The sequence below is a fragment of the Ascaphus truei genome, chromosome 23 (assembly GCF_040206685.1).
Source record: "Ascaphus truei isolate aAscTru1 chromosome 23, aAscTru1.hap1, whole genome shotgun sequence".
In the NCBI taxonomy this organism is placed as follows: domain Eukaryota; kingdom Metazoa; phylum Chordata; class Amphibia; order Anura; family Ascaphidae; genus Ascaphus; species Ascaphus truei.
This window is the reverse complement of record NC_134505.1, coordinates 6,618,354-6,643,964: the sequence shown is the minus strand read 5'-3', so window position 1 is coordinate 6,643,964 and position 25,611 is coordinate 6,618,354. Positions and strand designations below refer to the sequence as shown.

General features: G+C 50.3%; 1 protein-coding gene across 1 annotated transcript; it reads left to right on the top strand.

The window, feature by feature from the left end:
* Positions 1 to 911: 911 nt before the first annotated feature.
* Positions 912 to 25,109, top strand: LOC142473225 (epsilon-sarcoglycan-like). Its single transcript, XM_075580425.1, has 8 exons — positions 912 to 957; positions 3,627 to 3,698; positions 5,173 to 5,304; positions 9,515 to 9,678; positions 9,817 to 9,889; positions 21,073 to 21,271; positions 22,367 to 22,529; positions 24,897 to 25,109. The coding sequence occupies exons 1-8, from the start codon at positions 927 to 929 to the stop codon at positions 25,107 to 25,109; spliced, it is 1,047 nt and encodes a 348-aa protein (XP_075436540.1). The 5' UTR covers positions 912 to 926.
* The last annotated feature ends 502 nt before the right edge of the window (positions 25,110 to 25,611 follow it).

Genomic DNA, 25,611 nt, shown 5'->3' with positions numbered 1-25,611 from the left:
CATGTCACCAGGGAGGTGGGCTTGGCTAGGTATGCTAAGCGGCTTAAGGGCGAAGTTCGCACATCCTCGTAGCATACCTTGAAGCCTCTGCCAGGCTCCCTGAAGTATGGGCGAACCTTGCCAATAGGTGGGATGTTTTGTTCCCACGCCGCGATTGGTTGCACAGTGTAAAGATAGGACTTGTCAGGATTTAAAAGTCCGTGCAGCCAGTCAGGAGGTAGATTCAACGCTGTTAAAAGATTCACCTGAAATTCCATCTAAGACCTTTCCTGTTACCAGCGTTAACATCGTAACTAAGTAAGTGTATTTTCGTATTATTTTGTCAATTAAGCTGTGTATGTTCATTATGTGAACAAATTACAATTTATTTTATCTCACGTTTTGCTCAATCAAAGGATCCGAGTAATTTTGTGTTAAGAGCATTGGTCTCCCGTGACAGGGGGGACAGCTTTGTAAGTCATAACTAGGGTTTACATGTAATTCTAGAGGCTATGGGTAGCCAGTGTAGGGATATGCGTAGCGGAGCAGCAGAAGGGGAGCAGCGAGTGAGGTATATGAGTCTGACAGCAGCATGTTGGATGGATTGGAGTTGAGAGAGGTGGACAAGGGGAATGCCAACCGGGAGTGGGTTGCAGTAATCGAGGCGGGACAGGATGAGTGGATCAGGATTTTAGTTGCAACGTGAGCGAGGAGAGGGTGTATCTTGGCGGTATTTCTGAGGTAGAGACGGCAGGTAAGGGACTGAATGTGAGAAATGATGGAGAGGGCAGAGTCAAAGATGACTAAGTGTCTTCCTTCACCTTCACCTGTCATGTCTTCACCTGAAGAAGTGTCCCGTCGACACGAAACACGTTGAGCGGGGAGGTCATAGCAGCGACAGGAGACACGTGACGACGGAACCCGGAAGCTGCTCGCGGAGCAACTCCATGAGGACGCCAACTAACCAAGCTAAGACTGGTAGCTATTTTTTCATCTTTACTGCTGGACTTTACTTGCTTTATAATCACTCTGAGGCATTGTTGAGTGGTGGGTTTCTATACCCTATCTGAGTAGGGGCTCTGACATGTAGATCCATTATGATCTCGTTGGAAAGGGGTGAAGGTGCAGTTGGGCAGAGAAGAGGGAGTTGAAGGCAGCGAATAGGAGTTGAGGGTCAGAGGACAGAGTGAGAATGCGAAATGCAGGTCGGCTTGGCAAGAGAGCCGCTGTCCTGGGAACGATAGTAGGAATTTCTAGTGGAGGACGCCTCAATCTGATGAACTGCAGGGGAGGCATGACTACATGCCAAGGGTCACATCTAAAAGGGGGATAGGGGTGATGTTAGACAGGATATAAGGTGATGGGTTGTTGAAGAAACCCTATCCACCCACCCTGTATTTGAGGGCGGTTAATTGCCCTGTGGTATATATCCGTTGGTTAAAGATGGCAGCATTGAGGGGGGGCTAATGTGTCACTAGGGTTGCAGCATGGCGGGGCGGTGGAACGTTGGTTGTGGGGACCTTGCCGGTCTGGCTCTCGGGTGGAGGTCGGTGGACCTCCTGTGGTGGTAATGGGGGAGGCGGTGGCATACGGGACTAACGCGGCGGGTGTGGGAGGGACCACCCTGCATTGGGGTTTGGTCAGTGCCATCGGGCTCTTGGCGGCAGTGGCGATGAGGGGTTCAATCCGCGGACATCCTGAGGGCTTTTTTAGTGTGTGGTGATTGGGATCGAACTGGCAGGTCCCTGGGAAAGCTATATATTGGTTATTATTATGTTATATTTAGTAATTGCGGGGGCAAATTATATCCACGAATTATGGAGTCAGTGTGTTTGTTCAAGGTTCGAAAGAGGCTTTGAAAGTCGAGCTTTAGAGTAACGTTCGGCAATGCGTGAGCGGACAGGCTACTAGGTCTGACAGACTGATGTATGGAGAGGTTGCTCTTTCTCACATGTTCTCTCTCTTACTCATGTCTCTCTCTCTCTCTTATAAGTTTCTCTCTCTCTTTCTGTCTCTTAAACATTCTTCTCTCTCTATCTCTCACACACGTTCTTCTCTCTCACACGTTCATCTCTCTCTCTCACATCCATTCCTCTCTCTCTCACACGTTCCTCTCTCTCTCTCACATGTTCCTCTCTCTCTCACTCTCTTTCCTCTTTCTCTCTCACACGTTTCTCTCTATCTCTCACATATTTCTCTCTCTCGCTCACGCACGTTCCTCTCACTCTCTCTCTCACGCGCTCACGTTCCTCTCTCTCTTTCTCACACTTTCCTCTCTCTCTCACACGTTCCTCTCTCTCACACGTTCCTCTCTCGTTCCTCTCTCTCACATGTTCCTCTCTCACACACGTTCCTCTCTCTCTCGCTCTCACACACACATTCCTCTCTCTCACATGTTCCTCTCTCTCTCTCGCTCTCTGTCACACTTTCCTCTCTCTCACTCACATTTTCCTCTCTCTCACACACGTTCCTCTCTCTCACACATTCCTCTCTCTCACACGTTACTCTGTCTCACACGTTCCTCTGTCTCACGCGTTCCTCTCTCTCACACGTTCCTCTCTCTCACACACTCCTCTCTCACACACATGTTCCTCTCTCTCACACGTTCCTCTCTCCCTCACACGTTCCTCTCTCTCCCTCACACGTTCCTCTCTCTCCCTCACACGTTCCTCTCTCTCTCTCTCACACGTTCCTCTCTCTCACACGTTCCTCTGTCTCACACGTTCCTCTGTCTCACACGTTCCTCTGTCTCACACATTCCTCTCTCTCTCACATACACACATTCCTCTCACACACATTCCTCTCTCTCTCACACGTTCCTCTCTCTCACACGTTCCTCTCTCTCTCGCACACGTTCCTCTCTCTCTTACACGTTCCTCTCTCACACATTCCTCTCTCCCTCACACGTTCCTCTCTCTCTCACATGTTCCTCTCTCTCACACATTCCTCTCTCACACGTTCCTCTCTCTCACACGTTCCTCTCTCTCTCTCACACGTTCCTCTCTCTCCCTCACACATTTCTCTCTCACACGTTCCTCTCTCTCCCTCACACGTCCCTCTCTCTCCTCACACGTCCCTCTCTCTCTCTCACACGTTCCTCTCTCTCCCTCACACATTTCTCTCTCTCTCACACGTTCCTCTCTCTCCCTCACACGTCCCTCTCTCTCTCACACGTTCCTCTCTCTCTCACACTTTCCTCTCTCTCTCTCACACGTTCCTCTCTTTCTCTCTCACACACACAATCTTCTCTCCCTCTCTCTCTCTCACATCCATTCCTCTCTCACATGTTCCTCTCTCTCTCTCACATGTTTCTCTCTCTCACACTTTCCTCTTTTTCACTCACACTTTCCTCTTTCTCTCTCACACTTCCCTCTCTCTATCTCTCTCACACGTTCCTCTCTCTCTCTCACATGTTTCTCTCTCTCTCTCACACACTTTCCTCTTTTTCTCTCACTTTCCTCTCTCTCTCTCACGTTCCTCTCTCTCACGTTCCTCTCTCTCACACACACATTCCTTTCTCTCTCACATACGTTCCTCTCTCTCACACGTTCCTCCCTCTGTCTGTCTCTCTCTCTCTCGCTCACACTTTCCTCCCTCTCTCCCTCCCTCCCCATGTATTTAAGCCCTGTCTCTCCCCTCCCTCCCAGCTGCCCCTGTCACTCTGCCCCTGTCAGAGTCACAGCAGAATATGGCACCCAAGACAGTACGTCTCCTTACAGGCAGGTCCCAGTTATACTCAGTCTCTGTGTATGCGTGCTGCACGTGTGTCATTGTTTTCTTCTCTCTCTCCTTGTCCCCTCTCTCCTGTCTCACAAATTTGGGAACTCTCTGTATACTAAAGCAGTCTCTTCCCCCTGCTGCACTCTCTCTCTGACTTACAATCTAACTCAATGTCTCTTTTTCCTATCTTTCTCTCTCTCTCCCTCTCCTTCTCTCTCCCCATGTCTCTTTCAGTCTATCTACCTTTCTCCCTCTCCCCCTCTCTCTTTCCTCCCTCCTCTTTCTCCCCCTCTGTCGTTACCCCCTCTGTCGTTACCCCCTCTGTCGTTACCCCCTCTCTCTTTACCCCCTCTCTTCCCCCCTCTTTCCCTCCTCTCTCTTTCCCCCCTCTCTCTTTCCCCCCTCTCTCTTTCTTCCCCTCTCTCTTTCTCCCCCCTCTCTCTTCCCCCTCTCTCTTTCCCCCTTCTCTCTTTCTTTTCCCCCAATCTCTTTCCCCCTTCTCTTTTCCCCCTTATCTCTTTCCCACTCTCTTTCCCCCCTTCCTCTTTCCCTCCTCCTCTCTCCCCCTCCTCCTCTCTCTCCCCCCTCCTCTCTCTCCCCCTCCTCTCTCTCCCCCCTCCTCTCTCTCCCCCTCCTCTCTCTCCCGTTTTTCCCCCTCCTCTTTCTCCCCCTCTCTCTCTTTTGCCCTCTTACTCCCCCTCTCTCCCTCCCTTCCTCTGTGCCTTTTATCTTTAGCTTTCTACTTTGTGTGACTGTAACAGCTCTGCGCTATATATAACTAACATAGAAATAAGTGTGTCTATATATATATATATGTGTGTGTGTGTTTCTATATTAATATATATATATATATATATATATATATATATATATAGACACATACACACACGTGTATTATGTTTATAATATGTATATGTATGTAATATGTGTATATTATGTTTATGTGTGTGTGTTTGTGTGTGTGTGTGAGCGCGCGTGTTTGTGTGTGTGTATTCAGGGGTATACTGTAGGTGTTACAGTACAATGGTTGAAGTTTGATGTTGAGTTTTTACCACTTTTTGACATTAGTTTAAATCTCTTTTACACTGCCCCCTTTCTCCCTCCCTCTCTTCTCTCTATGTCTCTCTCCTATTTCCCTCTATCTCCTATCTCTCAGTCTCTTATTCTCTTTTCTATCGGAAACTTTCATCTTTCCATCTCTCTTTTTCTCTCTCTCCTTCTATCTTCCTGTATTCCTCTCCCTGTCCTCTTATACTTCCACCTCTCTCTCTCTCTCTCTCTCATCGCTCTCATACATTCCTCTCTCTTTTTCTCTGACTTCCCCTTTCCCATATTCCACTCTTCCCCTTGATGACATACCAACAGTGTGTATAATGTTTGGAGAGACTTGAGAACGTGGGTGAGACATGTTGCGTGCTATTGTCCATAGACCCATTTCTCTCTTACACTGCTCTCTCTTATGTCTCTCTTTAGCCGCACTCTGGCTGTCACTGTCAGGCTGTCTCAGTGAACAGAACTTCAATCCTCCCCTGGGGGCTATCTTCGTGCTCAAGTTGGACATAGAGAATTTCAAGGGGCAGTTTCCATCTGTGAGGAACAAGTATGGTGAGTGAACGTCAGATGGAGGGGACCTCTATACTGCCTGACGTGGGAGAGGTTCAACAAGGAGGCCTCCTCATCTTTCAGTGAGATCCGTCTTCCAATGGTCTCTCTCATCTCCCCTTCTCCTCCATTCTCACTTCCATCTAGATCCAATGACTTTGTGTTCGGTTGTCTTCCATCATCATCTTCCAATGTCTTCCAAATTCCTGTCCCACTGACTTCCGTCCTTATCTTCTGAATGACTTCCAACTTCATCTTTTCTTGTCTTCCGTCCACTGACGTCCACCCTCATGTTGTCTGGTCTTCCTCCCTCTTCCGGCAACAATCTTCCATTAACTTACAAACTCACGTCACATGGATTCCCATCAAGTTCCAATGACATACACTTGTTTGACTTCCAAACCTACTTTTATAAGGACTCCCATCTCATTCCCATCACTCGATCTTCAAGTGACTTCCACCCTTGTTTGTTGGGGACATCCACTCTCATTTCCCAATGATCTTTTTCCAGTGACATCCACACTTGTCTTTCAATTTCGTCATCTTAATTTTCCATTGACTTCCGCCTTCTCTTCCATTGTCTTCCATCAAGTCCCAATAACTTCCACCTTCATCTTCTATTGTCTTCCTTTGTGTGGCAATAACTTCCACCTTCACCTTCCATTGTCTTCCATTGTGTGGCAATACCTTCCACCTTCAACTTCCATTGTCTTCCATCATGTGGCAATAATATCCAACTTCACCTTCCATTATCTTCCATCGTGTGGCAATAACTTCCACCTTCACCATCCATTGGCTTCCATCATGTGGCAATACCTTCCACCTTCATCTTCCATTATTTTCCATCGTGTGGCAATACCTTCCACCTTCACCATCCATTGTCTTCCATCATGTGGCAATACCTTCCACCTTCACCATCCATTGTCTTCCATCTTGTGGAATTACTTCCACCTTCACCTTCCATTGTCTTCCATTGTGTGACAATAACTTCCACCTCCACCTTCCATTATCTTCCATCGTGTGACAATACCTTCACCTTCCATCGTGTGGCAATACCTTCCACCTTCACCATCCATTGTCTTCCATCATGTGGCAATTACTTCTACTTTCAGCTTCCATTGTCTTCCATCATGTGGCAATAACTTCCACCTTCACCTTCCATTGTCTTCCATCGTGTGACAATACCTTCACCTTCCATCGTGTGGCAATACCTGCCACCTTCACCATCCATTGGCTTCCATCATGTGGCAAAACCTTCCACCTTCATCTTCCATTGTCTTCCATCATGTGGCAATACCTTCCACCTTCACCTTCCATTGTCTTCCATCGTGTGGCAATAACTTCCACCTTCCATTGTCTTCCATCGTGTGTCAATAACTTCCACCTTCCATTGTCTTCCATCGTGTGGCACTAACTTCCACCTTCCATTGTCTTCCATCGTGTGGCACTAACTTCCACCTTCCATTGTCTTCCATCGTGTGACACTAACTTCCACTTTCCATTGTCTTCCATCGTGTGGCACTAACTTCCACCTTCACCTTCCATTGTCTTCCATCGTGTGGCAATAACTTCCACCTTCCATTGTCTTCCATCATGTGGCACTAACTTCCACCTTCCATTGTCTTCCATTGTGTGCACTAACTTCCAACTTCCATTGTCTTCCATCGTGTGGCAATAACTTCCACCTTCCATTGTGTGGCAATAACTTCCACCTTCACCTTCCATTGTCTTCCATCGTGTGGCAATAATTAAAACCTTCACCTTCCATTGTCTTCCATCGTGTGGCAATAATTAAAACCTTCACCTTCCATTGTCTTCCATCATGTGGCAATAACTTCCACCTTCCATTGTGTGGCAATACCTTCCACCTTCACCATCCATTGTCTTCCATCGTGTGGCACTAACTTCCACCTTCACCTTCCATTGTCTTCTATCGTGTGCAAATACCTTCCACCTCCACCTTGCATTGTCTCCCATTTGTTGCAATACCTTCCACCTTCACCTTCCATTGTCTTCCATCATGTGGCAATAGCTTCCACCTTCACCTTCCATTGTTTTCCATCGTGTGGCAATAACTTCCACCTTCACCTTCCATTGTCTCCCATCGTGTGGCACTACCTTCCACCCTCATCTTGCAATGACTTCAATCTTACCCAGCTGACTTCCCCTTCCTTTGACTTTTATCTTCTTGAAACATAACACGTGTCCCCCTGGCCCACCTCTTTGGCCTATTGTCCCACCCCCTATTATATCCTTACCTTTCTTTCATGTTTAGGATTTAGCCTTATAGAGATCCCAAGCATTTTTGTTTTCTTTCATTTACCACCTCTGCTGAAAAGCTATTCCACAAATCCACCACCTTTTCAGTGAAGAAGTACTTCCTCAATTTTCCCATGAGCCTCCCACCCTCCAGCGTCAGAGAACGTCCTCTTGTTCTAACACGTTTCTTTCTCTGAAATGTGCATCTCCTTGAAACCTTTGATATATTTGAAGTTTTCTCTGATATCCCTCCTCCCCCTTCCTTCTGTCCTCCAAGCTATACATGTTAAGGTCCTTTAGTCTTTCCAAACAAGTTTAATTAGTAGCCCTTCTTGGCAAAATCTCTCATTTATTGATGTCCTTCTGATGACTTCCATTAATTGCCTTCGTTCCTCACGTCTCCATAAGCTCCATCCAGTTCCAGGGACTTCTGTCTTCTATTGACTTCCAAATTCATCTCCCAATGGTTCATCTTCGTCATAGTCCTGCAATACCATCCATGTTTATGTTCCTATGATTTTTGTCTTGTATGAACTTCCACCAGCATCTCTCCAAAACTCCCACCCTTCCCAAGGACCACGGTCTGTTTCGAATGACTTTACGAATCTTCAAATTAGAAGATAAAGTCAAACCGCGCTCTTGCTTCCTAACACGATCTTGGAATAGACCAACTCTTCCCTTTTGCAGCTGATGTGGTGTGAAGGCACCCCTCCTCCACAGGTCCCGTCGCAGGATGGCTCCAACCGCCGGGCAGCAGCAGAAAATGAAACACAAGAGCGCACCAAGGGTCAAGATTTAATAAAAACAAATAAATAATAACAGTAAAAACTTACATATGGGGGTAAGTATATCCAGTAGAACAGTGCAGGGGAAACAGTCCTGGTGGTGGCCTGGGCACAGGGAAATGGTGCTGAGGCTTACGAGGTAGACCCGCGCGCTGGGGCTGCCTGGCTCGGCACCACGTTGTTCTTCCTTCCGGGTTGCGGCTTCTCGCAGGACCCGTGGATGGTTGCCCGCCTCATACGCCGGTTCACAGATTTTTTTTTTTTTTTTTTTTCCTCCGGTTCACGGACAGTCTCTAGATGTTGATGGGACTGCTGAGGCTTAGTACACCAGTCGGCTAATCTCCAATTGCACTGTAGGGCTTTCTGTGAACCGGCGTATGAGGCGGGCAACCATCCACGGGTCCTGCGAGAAGCCGCAACCCGGAAGGAAGAACAACATGGTGCCGAGCCAGGCAGCCCCAGCGCGCGGGTCTACCTCGTAAGCCTCAGCACCATTTCCCTGTGCCCAGGCCACCACCAGGACTGTTTCCCCTGCACTGTTCTACTGGATATACTTACCCCCATATGTAAGTTTTTACTGTTATTATTTATTTGTTTTTATTAAATCTTGACCCTTGGTGCGCTCTTGTGTTTCATTTTTTAATCTTCAAATTACTTCAATCTTCCGTAACAGCCACCCTCACCTCCTTATGCCTTCCATCTTTTTTCAATAACGCCCACCTTCATCTTCCAAAGATTACCATCTACCTATAATGGCTTCATCTTCGTTGTTCTTATCTCTTTGTCTTCTCATTTTTCTTCCAACTTTCATTGAGAACTGGACTTCCACCTTCATGGACTTCCAGCTTTTTCTGATGACATCTATGCTCACTTCCCAAAGCCTCCTTTTTGGTTACTTATCTTCATTTGTCTTTCAACGTCGTCATCTGTTGACTTCCTCCAAGTTACAATGACTTCATCTTTCAACATCCATCGTCTTCTACCCTCAACTTCTAATGGTTCCCATCAAGCTCCAATAACGTCTTCTTGTAACTTGACCTCTGCTGTCTTCCTCGCCTCTGTTCCACTGACTTCCATGCTGACTTCCCATGGACTTCCGGCTAGTTACAATGACCTACTCTTCTATTGTCTTCCCACTTCCTCTTCTTCCCTTGATTTTCTACTTCCAGTGGCTCCCCCTTCAGATGATGCCCGCAGTGACCCCATCACCTTCAAAGCCAACTTGGAGGGCTTCCCGGACCTGCCCCGATGGCTACGTTACACCCAACGCTCCCCATGGCACACCGCCTACCTCTACGGATCCCCCACCGAGCCTGGGAAGCAAGTCATAGAGGTATGGGGGGAGAGCTCTACTGTACATTAAATCATGCAGTCATAGAGGTGACGAGCCCTGGATCCCAGAGCTCAGAAGATGGGCTGTCAAGTCCTAGCAGTGTCAGGCCATGAATCTCTGTCTCTCTCTGTCTCTTAGGTGACAGCTTATAACAGGCACACGTATGAGACCGCCAGACACAGGATCATATTTAACATCGAGCCTGCAACAGGTAATTGACGACCCCTTCCCACCTCCCCAATTCAAATATCCCCCTTAATCGCAGACCCATTCATCTCCCCAATCCATGAACCCTCCCACCAATATAACACTTCCATCCTCTCCACATCTGAAATATCCCCTCATGGCTCCCCAATATCACAAAGCGAATACAAAAGTGGGTGCCAAGCACCCCCAAAATCCCCAAAACTCAAATAAATGCAAAAGAAGGTAATTTAATGACTAAACAGAAGTCATCCACGGATCCACGGATCCAACAAATCCAGTGCAAGGGCAAGTGGCCTGTATATATAGTGTCCTTAATGAAGTGATCCACCACCCACTGTCCTCCTGACACGTGGATTCTCCACCTGGGGTGCAAAAGGTCCGGGACGTTATGCGGTGCGCCGTATTGCGGCTCCGGCCGCGTGATGAAATTGCTCGCTCAAACGTCAAGGCCGTGCTGGGCATCGTGGAGGAGGGGCGCCAACCGTAGCGACAGCCAAGGTCCAAGTCTGGAGCGGGGTCAAGGGCAGTGCTGAAAGGGAAAGGGCAGAGAAGAAAAACCACAGGCACATAAACCCCCTTTAAAAGATTACAAGGAGCGGAAAAAAGGAGACAATACAAGAGAGGGGACGGAAAAGAGAGGGGACGGAAAAGAGAGGGGACGGAAAAGAGAGGGGACGGAAAAGAGAGGGGATGGGTTTTCTGAAGCCAGGGTCACGTTTGATGTGTGAATGGCTCCCGATAGCATTAACTCAGTTCCCTATTAAATCACTCCAAGCCCTGTAATATTTCCTCCACTTTATTGGGAAAAGCAGAAGAATACAGATACTTGTGGATGGTATGTGTGACGATAGTGAGGGTTTGGCCCGGGATTAACGGGGTTACCCCCCAAGGGCCCCCCTCTAACCTCACCAGGGAGACAAGGGGTTAACTGGGCTGAGGCCCAGAAATGTGATTTGACCCTCGTTATAACATGAAAATGCTTATTCCCCTGTGTAAATGTATTGTTTCTGGATCAGTGTCTGCATAACACACCCACTGGGTCATAAGGGGTTAATGAGCTACAGTTTAAGAAAATTCCACTGTATGGTGTCTTTTCAGGAAATCTGGACTTCAAGGGGCTTAATTGAAGTTGAATGTGAAAAGCAGAAGGTTTTTTTTAGTGTACAGTATGTTAATACCTGTTTGCAGCCAGCCCCTGAGTCTTGGGGTGCAGCCTCAGGGGAACCCCCCAAGTACCCACATATTAAAAATATAACTTTGTCATAAGAGGGACATATATTTTTGATAAAGTGACTTATTGCAGTTTTTAATAGGCCCAGAACCAAATGGTTTGACTCATATGAGTCTATTCACGTTTGATATGCAAGCTTCCTCTCTGGAAGTGCATATCAAAGAGACGTCTGGGCTAGGTGTGATACATAGTGATCAAAAAGTAATTACCTAATTGTTTATGCGGGAAGCTAAAAGCCTGCTTCAAAGGGTTCATTGATGGGGGTAGGGGTGGAGCTACCCAAGAAGGGAATCAAAATGAGTAACCTTATTAAATATAAGAATACTGTGAGATGTCCTTGGCTGAACCTGCTAAGCGCTACATATTTGTATTGGTGGGAGTTAGCCGATCTTTTGAGTGTAAACACTGTATATGTAACCGCTACGAAATGCCAGATATTAATATCTCTATTAATTTTCATATTACACTGTAATGTTTGGTCTCTCTGCGAGCGTCAGGTGTGACGGAATGTATTAATATGTCTCACCTGCTTGTATGTAATACGGAACAGAAGTTAGGCAATGATTTGCAGTAAATATGAAATTTTGGATGAGTTCTGAGAAACTGAAACCCCCTGTTATGATAATGAGCAGGAAAGGCTAGGATTCACATTGCCTGGTCATCAAAGGCTAAATTGCTAATTGCTTATGCTTGGCCCAACTGACCAAAAGGAACTAACCAGTTAAGTGTAACTTTTCACACTGAACAATGGAAGTCCCCAGTCAGCTTCAAAAGCTTCAAAGGGACTTTTGCTAGACGGCACGGCGCCGTATCTGGGAAAGAGGGGGTTAAAATGATATATAAGTCAGAACCACCTTTTACCCATTGTTCTTCATGTTCTTCGTGCAAATGTTCTTCATGCAAATGTTCTTCATGCAAATGTCTTCATGCATGTGTCCTGCATGTATTGCTGTGATGTCAACTGAAATATGGGAGAAGTGGCAGTCTGTATCCTGATGGCCTTCTGTCCTAATCTTTAAGTAAGTGTCTATATTTTGCGGTTATTTGTACATATCTGTTGTGTTCACCTATCCTAAGAAATAAATACAATTTGTTATATCTAAGTCTCGTCCCAGTTCAAACCCAGGTATATCTATATTTATATATAGTTTTGGTGTAAATTACAGCCTGTCACAAGCTACCGTGACAGTATGTAGTGGTGATTATTAGTTAGAAACCGGTAAAAAGAGATGGCCTCACCATGGTAGATTAACAGAGAAGGGTGCTGTACTCACTGTCTCCAGGGTGGAAAAGGAAGTGAGGAGCAATATGGGTAAGAGAATAGTCTTGGGGCAGACTATCTCTGAACAAACAGGAGGGGGGGCAGACTAGCCCATTCTGGTGAGGATCTCAGAAGCTGCAGTAGCAGCTCACTGATTTCATGCCCAGAGGCAAGAAATGCAACATAGTTACATGTCACACAGGCACAGTATGTGTCTGCAAATTCCATGCAGCTGAAATAAGAACTGACAGGCAGAAGCTGCAAAGGAAAGAGGGGGGTGAACCAAAAATGTAGTTCTTGTTCCATGACACTCCCCGTCTGGTATCTGTAGATACCACTATATAACAGACTATGTGGAACATATGTGCGATGCATAACAAAGATAACATCACATTCTCAAACAATGCAAGAGTCCATGTCCACATAGCGATGTGACACCGGCCGGTATCACTGGTATCAAGGTCCCTTGGCCAAGGCTCTTTGGCAAATGATGCAGGGTGGATGCACAGCTCCAGGTTTTCTGGTTGCACCACAATGTCTTTGTGTAAAAGTCTCTGGCACTGTTTCCTTTTAGCCTTGTGAGAGAACAGTCTTTTTGTCTCTGTAGTTTTACCCACAGAGTACATCCCCTTGTAGGTATGCCAGTCGTGGTAGCCTGTGGTTCTATCACCTGGCGTTTGGCAGAAAGAGATGGCTTTTGGCTCCTTGCGGAAGCGGAACAACACTCCTGGAAGACTGGTTGTCGTGTCTAGTCCAGTAGAGAGGGCGTCGTTCAGGGAGACTCCCTGGAGCTGAGCGCTGGGGCTGAACACTATCCGGATTTGATCGGGTTCCTGAGGGTGGTAGGTCCCAGATGATTGGAGGTACCGGCATTCTTCACCTTCCTTTATTAGAGGTGCTGGCTTTGCGTGGCCGGTAAGGAATATCTTCTGGATGAAGGCCACAAAGTTGTTTTGGGTCTCTGGTTCCCTTTGTAGGTCGCAGAGGTGCGAAGTGAACCTAGAGATGGCATGTTCTCCATTGTTTGGGAAGCGCCTTCTTGGTGAACAGAATGGTAGCGGGTTCGCCCAACTGCCAGGTCCGTTTCTGACGAGCTCCTTGACCGTTGACATCGGGAATTCTCCATATCCCATCAATGGTATTTGCTTGTCGTCGTCCTTTGTGGTCTGGAACGCTGTTCACCCTAAGTCATTGGTGCATTCCTCTTGCAAGAGAACGTTTCCACGTATTTTGGTGGTACGCCTTTGTATCTCTTTGTTGACTGCCCTCAGGAGGTTGTTCTCTCCTTGGACATGACGAAAAACAGTCTCTTTTGCCCTAGTAAATCCCTTTATGAAATGTCTCTGAGATTGTCTTTTTTTAGACGTGTGAGAGGACAGTCTTTTTGACACTGTGGTTTCACCTGTAAGGCGCAATCTTTTGCGGTTATGCCAGCCGTGACAGCTGGCTGCTTTATCGCTGGATACTCTGTGGAGAGGAACGACTGTACGTCCTAGCCGTGCCATTGCTCGCGAGAGGATCGTCCGATGGTTTATTGTCTTTTGGATGACCCCTTTGTCCGTCACCATTGGGAGGTTACTTTCTTCCTTCAGTGGAGTCGACTCGTCATCCTTGGTTATCTGAACCGCTAAGCATCCTAGGCCATTGTCACAACCCCCCGATGCAAGGATGTTTTTGTTGACCTCAGGGCTATGACCTTGTCTTTTCTCTTCACTTGGCCCTTCGGTCACTTGGAGACAGCCAAGAAATGGTTCAGAGAGAGATGTGTGTCCACATTCTGTTACTACCGTTCTGCGGGCGTCAACATAGTCTTGCCCGTGCTCTTTGTCGGTGCACGCGTTGCCCACTATCACCCATCCTAGGTCAAGTCTTTGGGCGTATGGCACGTTTTGGGGTCCGTTATGCTGTTTACGGATTTTATGTACCCTCATAATGTCCCTGTTGAGCAGCAGCAAGATCTTGGCGCCTTGTTCTACCGGCAGGATGTAGTTGGCTATTCCCTTGAGGTGCGGGTAATGGCGTGCCATGTCTGGTGTGGGCATCTCGACCCTGTTTGTGGCCATGCGGTTGCACTCGATGAGTGTGGGAAGGGGCATGTTCACTTTGCCGTCTATTGAGCATATGGTGTAGCCATTCACTCTTCTCCCTGTGGTCTCCATTCGCCCTGCGCACGTTCTGAGAGTGTAAGGAGAAGCACCGTCTTGTATGTTAAACATGTCGAAGAACTCTGACCTGACCAGCGATCGGTTGCTCTGGTCGTCGAGGATTGCGTACATCCGAATAGCCTTCTCAGGTTGTCCCTGGGGGTGCACTGCGACAAGGCATATTTTGGGGCAGGATATTTTGTCACCTTCTTTTCCGCAAACCTCAGTGCGCTGAGATGTGATGGATGTTGACTCTCCTTCTTCTTTCTCCCCGCCATGCTCCGCTACAGAGGATGGGTTGTTGAGTTGGTGGAGTGTCAGCGCCTCTGGGTGTAATGATGTCACGTGCTTGTCACTTTCGCACACTGTGCATTTGAACTCTTCTTTACAGTCCCTGGCTAGGTGAGTCGTGGAACCGCAGCACCTGAAGCAAACTCTGAATTCTCCAAGTAACCTCTTGCGTTCCTCTAGGGACTTCATCCTGAACCCAAAGCACTTGTTGAGTGGGTGTGGCTTCTTGTGTATGGGACATTCCCTGTTTGGGTCCCTTGGTTCCTTGCCTCCTGTGACCGACTGATCGGGAGTAGTTTGGGTCGTGGGAGGCACGTCCGTCCTGCGGACCGAGATGGGTGTTTGGGTGTTACCATATCTAGTCACTGGTCTCTCGTTCCTCAGGCTGCTTGCACTGTATGTGGTTTGCGCACCCAAGATGAAACTGGGATCGTTCCTTGTCCTTGCCGCTTCGCGGATGAAGCTCAAGAAGAATGAGAATGGGGGGTAGACGACTTGCTTCTCCCTTTTGTATTTGGAACCTTGTGAAATCCACTTTTCTTGGAGGTTGAAGGGTAGCTTCTCCAGGATGGGTCTCACTCCACGAGCTGAGTCTAGGACGTTGAGACCTATTAAGGAATGGTCTTTCCTTGCGAACTCCAGTTCTTGCAGCAGGTCCCCGAGCTCTCGTAACTTCGAGTAGTCTTTGGTTGTGATCTTGGGGAAGCTGTTGACTCTTTTGAAGAGCGAATCCTCGACTGCTTCGGGGCTACCGTAGGACTCTTCTAGCCTTTCCCACACTAGGTCAAGACCTACTTGGGGTTGGTGCGCATTGGCCGCCCGAAGCCTCTTCGCATGCTCCCTGGATTTGTTCCCCAGGAACTTGAATAGCAGGTTGAGCTCTTCCCTTGCTGAGAAGTCCAAGCTGTTGATTGCGTCTTTGAACGTGAACTTCCACGTCCAGTAGTTCTCAGGGTGGTCGTCGAAGCTGGTGAGTCCTGCTTGCACCAGGTCACGCCGGATCATGTACTTGACTATGTCTGTCAGGCCTGAGGCAACGGCGTGTTCGCCCCGTTCTGAGATAGTTGCTGGGAGGGTCTGTGCGGTCGCCTCTTCCTTGGCATGGACGCGTGATGACTGCTGGTCGGTGTGAGGGGCTGTGTTTTCCCGTGTGGGTGTACCTGGATGGCGAGCCTGTTGTAGTGCACCCGTGTGCGCGCTGGCGTGTGGATCACTGTTGCGGCTGTGGCTATCCCAGGCAGCATGTACCATTGAAGGAACAGCGTCTTCTCCACGTGGACCTAGCAAGTCTTCGGTGTCTGTGGAGTCACTCCCTCCGTGTTGATATGGCACGCTGGTGTTTACACTGAAGAGGCTCCTTACGTAGTCTTCAGTGCGTTGGGCTGGATCCTCTGAGGCAATCCGTCTGTACGGTTGCTCCCCGCCATCCTTTCTCACGGCTGCTTCTAGGACTTCAGCTTGGGCAGCAGCTTCCTTCTCTTGATTTAGGGCCTCTAGGTTGACGTCCACCTCTGCCTTTTTTAGTTTCATGACTGCCTCTTTCTGAGCGTATGCGGCCCTGGCACGTGCGGCCTCTGCAGTGGCTCGTGCCTTGGTGGCGTTTGCGCTTGCGCTAGACACGTGAGATTGCGCTGATCTTGCTGACCTTGACGAGTGCCTGGATGTGCTTGAGCGCTGCGATGCGGTCTCCAGGAGGAGCTCTTTTCTCTCGCTTTGGGCGTCTGCGATGGCGGTCTGCACGATCGCGCTCCAGGTCAATCGCCTTTTGCAAGACGCGTTTCCGCGTGCTGTCTTCTGTGTTAGTTCTTGTCAGATAGGTGAAATATGCCTGTGACAGCGTTACGTAACGTCTATGGCTTGACTTAATCTGAGTAATAGCTTGTTTGATCTGGGTTTCTTGATCGCTAGCACTTGCGACATTACTTATTTCACGATCAGTGTCCTCCCAGGCCTTCTCTAATTTTTCGCGGTGTACGTCAATGTCAGCCTCATATTTTTCGCGGGCCTTTTGTGTCAGTGTGACTATCCGTTTGGGCCTTGCCTCTGCCTGCGCCTGTTGCAGTTGTGCAGCGGTCTCTGTGTCTGAGTGATCGCTTTCCTGCATGATGTCTGGTGAAGCTCTGAGTTCTGCCATGCTGTAGGTGTGTGTAGGCCTTTAGCCAGTGCGTGTGGCGTGCGGTCTTTTACCTGTGTCAGCGATGGGCGTCTGTCTCAGATGATGCCGAGCGGTGTCCTGCAGCGTGCAGCGTAGGGGTAACTGTACTCACAGGTGTCCGGTGGCTCTGACCCGTGCCCTGGTGGGTGTCCGGTAGCATGGCCCTTGATGGCGCTTGCCGTGGGGATGTGCGCAGGGGTAGGTGAGATGGTGGCTCCTCACTATGGGGCTGTGCAGGGTGTAAACTCAGACAGAGAAAAGCAATTAGGTTTGTGTGTAAGGTGCAGTCAGTCTGCAAAGCTGCTGCCTTGTGCTGAGTATATGCTGGCTGTGTCCAGTGTAAATCCGCTTGCTTATCTGAAAGGCTGCAGGCTGCGTGCAGTTTGCTGTATAAAGCTTGCTGACCTGTCTGGCAGAGTGAAGCTGCTGCTTGTCCAGAGACTATTCTGTATTCTTATTAGCAAAGTAAGGCTGCTCACTTGTCTTTGCATAAAGCTGTAGTGTTTGCTGTGTAGAGGCTGGTGGCTCTGTGTAGCAACGTGGAGCAGTATGCTGGTACAGTGGTGGTGAGAGACTGCTGTTTATTTGCTGTGTAAGCTGCTTGCTTGTTTCTTTAGCATAAAGGCTGTGGGTAGCAGCTCCTCTGTGTGTGTCCCCAAGGCACACGGTCCTCTTTTTACTTTTCTGAAGCCAGGGTCACGTGTGATGTGTGAATGGCCCCCGATAGCATTAACTCAGCTCCCTTTTAAATCACTCCAAGCCCTGTAATATTTCCTCCACTTTATTGGGAAAAGCAGCAGAATACAGATACTTGTGGATGGTATGTAGTGGTGATTTGTAGTTAGAAACCGGTTAAAAGAGATGGCCTCACCATGGTAGATTAACAGTGAAGGGTGCTGTACTCACTGTCTCCAGGGTGGAAAAGGAAGCGAGGAGCAATATGGGTAAGGGAATAGTCTTGGGGCAGACTATCTCTGAACAAACAGGAGGGGGGGCAGACTAGCCCATTCTGGTGAGGATCTCAGAAGCTGCAGTAGCAGCTCACTGATTTCATGCCCAGAGGCAAGAAATGCAACATAGTTACATGTCACACAGGCACAGTATGTGTGTGCAAACTCCATGCAGCTGAAATAAGAACTGACAGGCATAAGCTACAAAGGAAAGAGGGGGGTGAACCAAAAATGTAGTTCTTGTTCCATGACAATGGGAAAGAGAGGGGACGGGTAGAGAGGGGATGGAAAAGAGAGGGGATGGAAAAGAGAGGGGACGGAAAAGAGAGGGGACGGAAAAGAGAGGGGACGGAAAAGAGAGGGGACGGGTAGAGAGGGGACGGGTAGAGAGGGGACGGGTAGAGAGGGGACGGGTAGAGAGGGGACGGGTAGAGGGGGGACGGGTAGAGAGGGGACGGGTAGAGAGGGGACGGGTAGAGAGGGGACGGGTAGAGGGGGGACGGGTAGAGAGGGGACGGGTAGAGAGGGGACGGGTAGAGAGGGGACGGGTAGAGAGGGGACGGGTAGAGAGGGGATGGGTAGAGAGGAGACGGGTAGAGAGGGGATGGAAGAGCAGAGATGGGAAGAGCGGGGACAGGAAGAGAGGGGACGGGAAGAGCTGTTTAAATAGTCCATGACTTCTTTGACCCGCCACCTTTCCAAATTAGGAAGATGTCATCTATGGAGCCTCGATATATGAACAAAGGAACATAGGGCACAATGGATTTAGCATATCCAAACTCATTTATTGAGCCAACACAACGTTTCGACCATGATGGTCTTTTTCAAGGGACAATGGCATAAACAAAATCCCTTCTAACAACATATAAGTAGTGCCCCAAACCCCCACAATGCAACCTGTTCAATTAGTGGTGATGGTATCCATGTGCTGAATCAGTCCCTTTAGCCAATGTCCAGTCTGTATCCTTGAGTAGGTGATCCCCAACAGATGTGAGTCCTCCTCTAGGTATCGTGATGTTCAAATCCACCCCACTTCCTGGTTGTTCGGCATCCATCTTGGTGACGTCATCACTCCGGGTCCTCAGTAGTTGGAACGCATCCGGGTCCTCGTGCGTTTCAAGTCCGCGCATGCGCGGTAGATATCCGTTCGATCTCCTTCATCCCTTCTCAATTTGAAACGCATAAAGTGCAGACTGCATGTGAGTCATTGCGCATGCGCTAGTCATTCAACCTGCGGTCCTGCAAGTGTGGGGGGGGATTGGCTGATCATCGGTTTTCTTCTGTAGAGGTCCATCCGTGCGTCATCTTCTTCTGTTAATCAATGGGGGGGATATCTTCAATTTCAGAAGTCCACGATGTTTGAAAAAAAGGGGGAAAAGGGGGGATAAGTCAGCACACCATTACATGAACAAGCTGCTAACATATTGTCTTACTGTGAAAAGTGATTAATAATAAAAAGATAAAAAAGGTTGGTCTTTGTCAATTTTTTGAACTACATAGCCCCAGAGGACTACAGTATTTCCTAATGGACTGAACGACTTTTTGTCATTAGGTTGTTTCATTGAAGAAAGATAAAATCACTTCTTCCATAGGCTGCTGCCACTGCTTGCTGTATTAGCTAATAGTATACGAACTGTCAGGTCAGTATGCCTCTGGGGCTATGTAGTTCAAAAAATTGACAAAGACCAACCTTTTTTTAACTTTTTATTATTAATCACTTTTCACAGTAAGACAATATGTTAGCAGCTTGTTCATGTAATGGTGTGCTGACTTATCCCCCCTTTTTCCCCTTTTTTTCAAACATCGTGGACTTCTGAAATTGAAGATATCCCCCCCCCCCCATTGATTAACAGAAGAAGATGACGCACGGATGGACCTCTACAGAAGAAAACCGATGATCAGCCAATCCCCCCCCCCACACTTGCAGGACCGCAGGTTGAATGACTAGCGCATGCGCAATGACTCACATGCAGTCCGCACTTTATGCGTTTCAAATTGAGAAGGGATGAAGGAGATTGAACGGATATCTACCGCGCATGCGCGGACTTGAAACGCACGAGGACCCGGATGCGTTCCAACAACTGTGGACCCGGAGTGATGACGTCACCAAGATGGATGCCGAACAACCAGGAAGTTGGGTGGATTTGAACAGCACGATACCTAAAGGAGGACTCACATCTGCTGGGGATCACCTACTCAAGGATACAGACTGGACATTGGTTCAAGGGACTGATTCAGCACATGGATACCATCACCACTAATTGAACAGGTTGCATTGTGGGGGTTTGGGGCACTACTTATATGTTGTTAGAAGGGATTTTGTTTATGCCATTGTCACTTGAAAAAGACCATCATGGTCGAAAACGTTGTGTTGGCTCAATAAATGAGTTTGGATATGCTAAATCCGTTGTGCCCTATGTTCCTTTGTTCATATATCCAGGACTGACTGCAGGCTTTCGTTCTAACACTGGAGCACTGGTAACGTCTATTTTGAGGTGTGCAGCATTTCTCTCTATTATCTATGGAGCCTCACCATATCCGTACGTGTCCAGAGTATGGCGAGTCCAAGACAAACCCGGTCTCCCAAATTCTCCATATATATAGGTTCGCGTGGGAAAATCAGTAGGCTTGTTGCCCTTCACGACAAAAACCTGTAACCTCTCAGTGTGAGGAATACTGGTATAGGAGTGAAGAGACAACCGCGGGAGACCAGTATCTCGTCCTCCGCAGTGGTCACCTTACATCATTCGTCTAAACCGTTTCTTAACCAGTCTCTCTTTTTGCCTTGGCACCCGGCTTTTCTACGCTTGAACCCTATAGACATTCCAAGTTGCTGTCTCTCTGTGCATCCCCCAATATCACACCTACCTTCTCCCCAATCCCCTAACCCACCTCCCACCCCCCCCAATTTCACACCTGCTCCCTCTCTGAATCTCGCCCCCAGTATCTCTTCGCTCAATCTCCCCCACCTCGCTCTAAAACACTCCACCTCTCCCCTGCCCCAGTCTCTTACCCTCCTCCCACATTCTGACACTCCCTATTCTCTCACCCCTCTTCCCCCCCATTTATCACTCTCCCTCCCCCCAACCCGAGACCCTATTTCTTCCCCCCCCCCCACATCACACTGTCTACTCCTCTTAATACCCCCTCTCCAGCTGTGCAGACCCCATTCCGGGCGGAGTTTTTGGTCCTGGATTGGGACGTCGAAGAGCTGCTCCCTCCTGATGCCCAACTTAATTTTCGGTGGCCCCTGCAGGACGTGTGGGGGCCCCAGCGAGTGACCGTCGTCAACATAACGTCTGCGCTGGACAAGGGGGGGCGCGTACCCCTGCCGCTGCCAGGACGCAAGGAGGGGTGTGTGCAGAGGGTGCTCTAACACTGCTACACCCTGCCCAAATCCAGCACTCATACTGTTCACCACCCCAGTCCAGCGCTCTAACACTGCTCCCCCCATCCCAGCACTCTAGCACTGCTCTCCCCCACACCCAGCGCTCTTACACTGCTCCCCACCACACCCAGCGCTCTTACACTGCTCCCCCACACCCAGCGCTCTTACACTGCTCCACCCCACACCCAGCGCTCTTACACTGCTCCCCCCCACACCCAGCACTCTTACACTGCTCCCCCCCACACCCAGTGCTCTTACACTGCTCCCCCACACCCAACGCTGTTACACTGCTCCCCCACACCCAGCGCTCTTACACTGCTCCCCACCACACCCAGCGCTCTTACACTGCTCCCCCACACCCAGTGCTCTTACACTGCTCCCCCACACCCAGCGCTCTTACACTGCTCCCCCCACCCAGCGCTCTTACACTGCTCCCCCACACCCATCGCTCTTACACTGCTCCCCACCACACCCAGCGCTCTTACACTGCTCCCCACCACACCCAGCACTCTTACACTGCTCCTCCCACCCAGCGCTCTTACACTGCTCCCCCACACCCAGCACTCTTACACTGCTCCCCACCACACCCAGCGCTCTTACACTGCTCCCCCACACCCAGCGCTCTTACACTGCTCCCCACCACACCCAGCGCTCTTACACTGCTCCCCCACACACCCAGCGCTCTTACACTGCTCCCGCACACACCCAGCGCTCTTACACTGCTCCCCCCACACCCAGCCTCTTACACTGCTCCCCCCACCCACCAGCGCTCTTACACTGCTCCCCCCCACACCCAGCACTCTTACACTGCTCCCCCCTCCCAGCGCTCTTACACTGCTCCCCCTCACACCCAGCACTCTTACACTGCTCCCCCCCCCACACCCAGCACTCTTACACTGCTCCCCCCCACACCCAGCACTCTTACACTGCTCCCCCTCACACCCAGCGCTCTTACACTGCTCCCCCCCACACCCAGCACTTTCACATTGTGTCCCCTCCCTGCGCTCTCACACTGTGTCCCCCCTTCCCTCCCAGCGCTCTCACGCTGTCCCCCCTTGCAGGGTTTATATTATGTTGGGCTCTGACGCCCCCTTCCCGGGGTGCCTGCTGGAGTCGCAGAGCCCTGAGACCCTGCAGCTCTGCCAGTACGGCCTGGAGCCGCTGACCTCCTGCGCTGACCGCTGGCCACAGCAATTCCACATAGACTGGTGCAATGTCAGCCTGGTGAGTCTGCAGTCCTAGCAACCGCCACCAGAGGGCAGCTGGAACCTGTGTAACGCCTCAATGTAACTGAACCCTGCCTCTGGCAATACATGTGTGTGCGTGTATGTATATATCCCAGAATCCCTTGCTGCAGTGGGAGCGCTGTGTACTGGGGGATAATGGGGAAAGGCTGCATGTCATTTCCCAGAATCCCTTGCTGCAGTGGGAGCGCTGTGTGCTGGGTGATACTGGGGAAAGGCTGCATGTCACTTCCCAGAATCCCTTGCTGCAGTGGAAGCGCTGTGTGCTGGGGGATAATGATGAAAGGCGGGGGCTGCATGTCACTTCCCAGAATCCCTTGCTGCAGTGGAAGCGCTGTGTGCTGGGGGATAATGATGAAAGGCGGGGGCTGCATGTCATTTCCCAGAATTCCTTGCTGCAGTGGAAGCGCTGTGTGCTGGGTGAAAATGGGGAAAGGCTGCATGTCACTTCCCAGAATCCCTTGCTGCAGTGGAAGCGCTGTGTGCTGGGGGATAATGATGAAAGGCGGGGGCTGCATGTCACTTCCCAGAATCCCTTGCTGCAGTGGAAGCGCTGTGTGCTGGGGGATAATGATGAAAGGCGGGGGCTGCATGTCATTTCCCAGAATCCCTTGCTGCAGTGGGAGCGCTGTGTGCTGGGGGATAATGGTGAAAGGCGGGGGCTGCATGTCATTTCCCAGAATCCCTTGCTGCAGTGGGAGCGCTGTGTGCTGGGGGATAATGGTGAAAGGCGGGGCTGCATGTCATTTCCCAGAATTCCTTGCTGCAGTGGGAGCGCTGTGTGCTGGGGGATAATGGTGAAAGGCGGGGGCTGCATGTCATTTCCCAGAATTCCTTGCTGCAGTGGAAGCGCTGTGTGCTGGGTGATAATGGGGAAAGGCTGCATGTCATTTCCCAGAATCCCTTGCTGCAGTGGGAGCGCTGTGTGCTGGGGGATAATGGTGAAAGGCGGGGGCTGCATGTCATTTCCCAGAATCCCTTGCTGCAGTGGGAGCGCTGTATGCTGGGTGATAATGGTGAAAGGCAGGGCTGCATGTCATTTCCCAGAATTCCTTGCTGCAGTGGGAGCGCTGTGTGCTGGGGGATAATGGTGAAAGGCGGGGGCTGCATGTCATTTCCCAGAATTCCTTGCTGCAGTGGAAGCGCTGTGTGCTGGGTGATAATGGGGAAAGGCTGCATGTCATTTCCCAGAATCCCTTGCTGCAGTGGAAGCGCTGTGTGCTGGGGGATAATGGTGAAAGGCGGGGGCTGCATGTCATTTCCCAGAATCCCTTGCTGCAGTGGGAGCGCTGTGTGCTGGGGGATAATGGTGAAAGGCGGGGGCTGCATGTCATTTCCCAGAATCCCTTGCTGCAGTGGAAGCGCTGTGTGCTGGGTGATAATGGTGAAAGGCAGGGCTGCAGACCTGTCTAAGACATGCAGATGAGCACATAGTAATATTTCCATTCGCTATATGCTTTGCTGTGGAGGGTTTTTGTCACTTTTTTAACCCACCATAACTTAACTGAGCGTGGTAAAACCTGTCCCTTGCTTCATTTTGCATAGCCGGTATAACCAATCCCCACACTGAGGAGACCCATTAAGGTCAAAACGGTCTGTCTGTGGGTGGGTTTGCTGGCTGTGCATCTTAACCCAGGCTGTGCTCAAAAGCTGTGCAATGCAGCAAGCTTAAGCCTATAGGGGACCATGTTATATGGTTTTGAAGCAAAAGGTGCCACTGTGTGCTCATTTGCGTGTCATTTCCCAGAATCCCTTGCTGCAGTGGGAGCGCTGTGTGCTGGGTGATAATGGGGAAAGGCGGGCGCTGCAGACCTGCCTAAGACATGCAGATGAGCACACAGTAATATTTCCATCTCTTTTCATCTATTTGTGTACCTACTTGTGTATCTATCTATCTGTCTATCTGTCTGTCTGTCTACTCACCTCTCTCTCCCCCCCCCTCTCTCTCCCCCTCCCTCTCTCTCCTCTTCCCTCTCTCTCCCCCTCCCCCCTCTCTCGCCTCCCTCTCTCCCCCCCTCCCTCTCTCTCCCCCCCCCTCCCTCTCTCTCCCCCTGCCTCTCCCCCTCCCTCCCTCTCCCTCCCTCCCTATCCCTCCCTCCCTCTCCCCCTCCCTCCCTCTCCCTCCCTCTCCCCCTCCCTCTCCCCCTCCCTCCCTCTCCCCCTCCCTCCCTCTCCCCCTCCCTCCCTCCCTCTCCCCCTCCCTCCCTCCCTCTCCCCCTCCCTCCCTCTCCCCCTCCCTCTCCCCCTCCCTCCCTCTCCCCCTCCCTCTCCCTCCCCCTCCCTCTCCCTGTCTCCCTCCCTCCCTCTCCCCCTCCCTCCCCCTTTCTCTCTCCTCTCCCCCTCACAGACGGATGACTCGGGATCCCCCCCTCCGCTGCGTCCAGAGCCAGGTCTGGGGGTGATGGAGGGCGGAGGTGATTTTAACCCCCCATCAGAGACCATGGAGGGGGCAAATTACCTCCCCGATTACCTGCTCACCCTGCTGCTCCCCCTCCTCACTGCTCTGCTCCTCTGCCTGCTGCTCAGTTACATCATGTGCTGCCGCAGAGAGGGAGTGTAAGTGGGCACTCCTGGGGGGGGGAGAGGGGCGCACAGTATGAGGGGGCAGTGTTGGGGGGAGCACAGTATGAGGGGGCAGTGTTGGGGGGAGCACAGTATGAGGGGCAGTGTTGGGGGGAGCACAGTATGAGGAGCAGTGTTGGGGGGAGCACAGTATGAGGGGGCAGTGTTGGGGGAGCACAGTATGAGGGGGCAGTGTTGGGGGGAGCACAGTATGAGGAGGCAGTGTTGGGGGAGCACAGAATGAGGGGGCAGTGTTGGGGGGAGCACAGCATGAGGGAGCAGTGTTGGGGGAGCACAGTATGAGGGGGCAGTGTTGGGGGAGCACAGTATGAGGGGGCAGTGTTGGGGGGAGCACAGTATGAGGGGACAGTGTTGGGGGAGCACAGTATGAGGGGGCAGTGTTGGGGGAGCACAGTATGAGGGGGCAGTGTTGGGGGAGCACAGTATGAGGAGGCAGTGTTGGGGGAGCACAGTATGAGGGGGCAGTGTGGGGGGAGCAC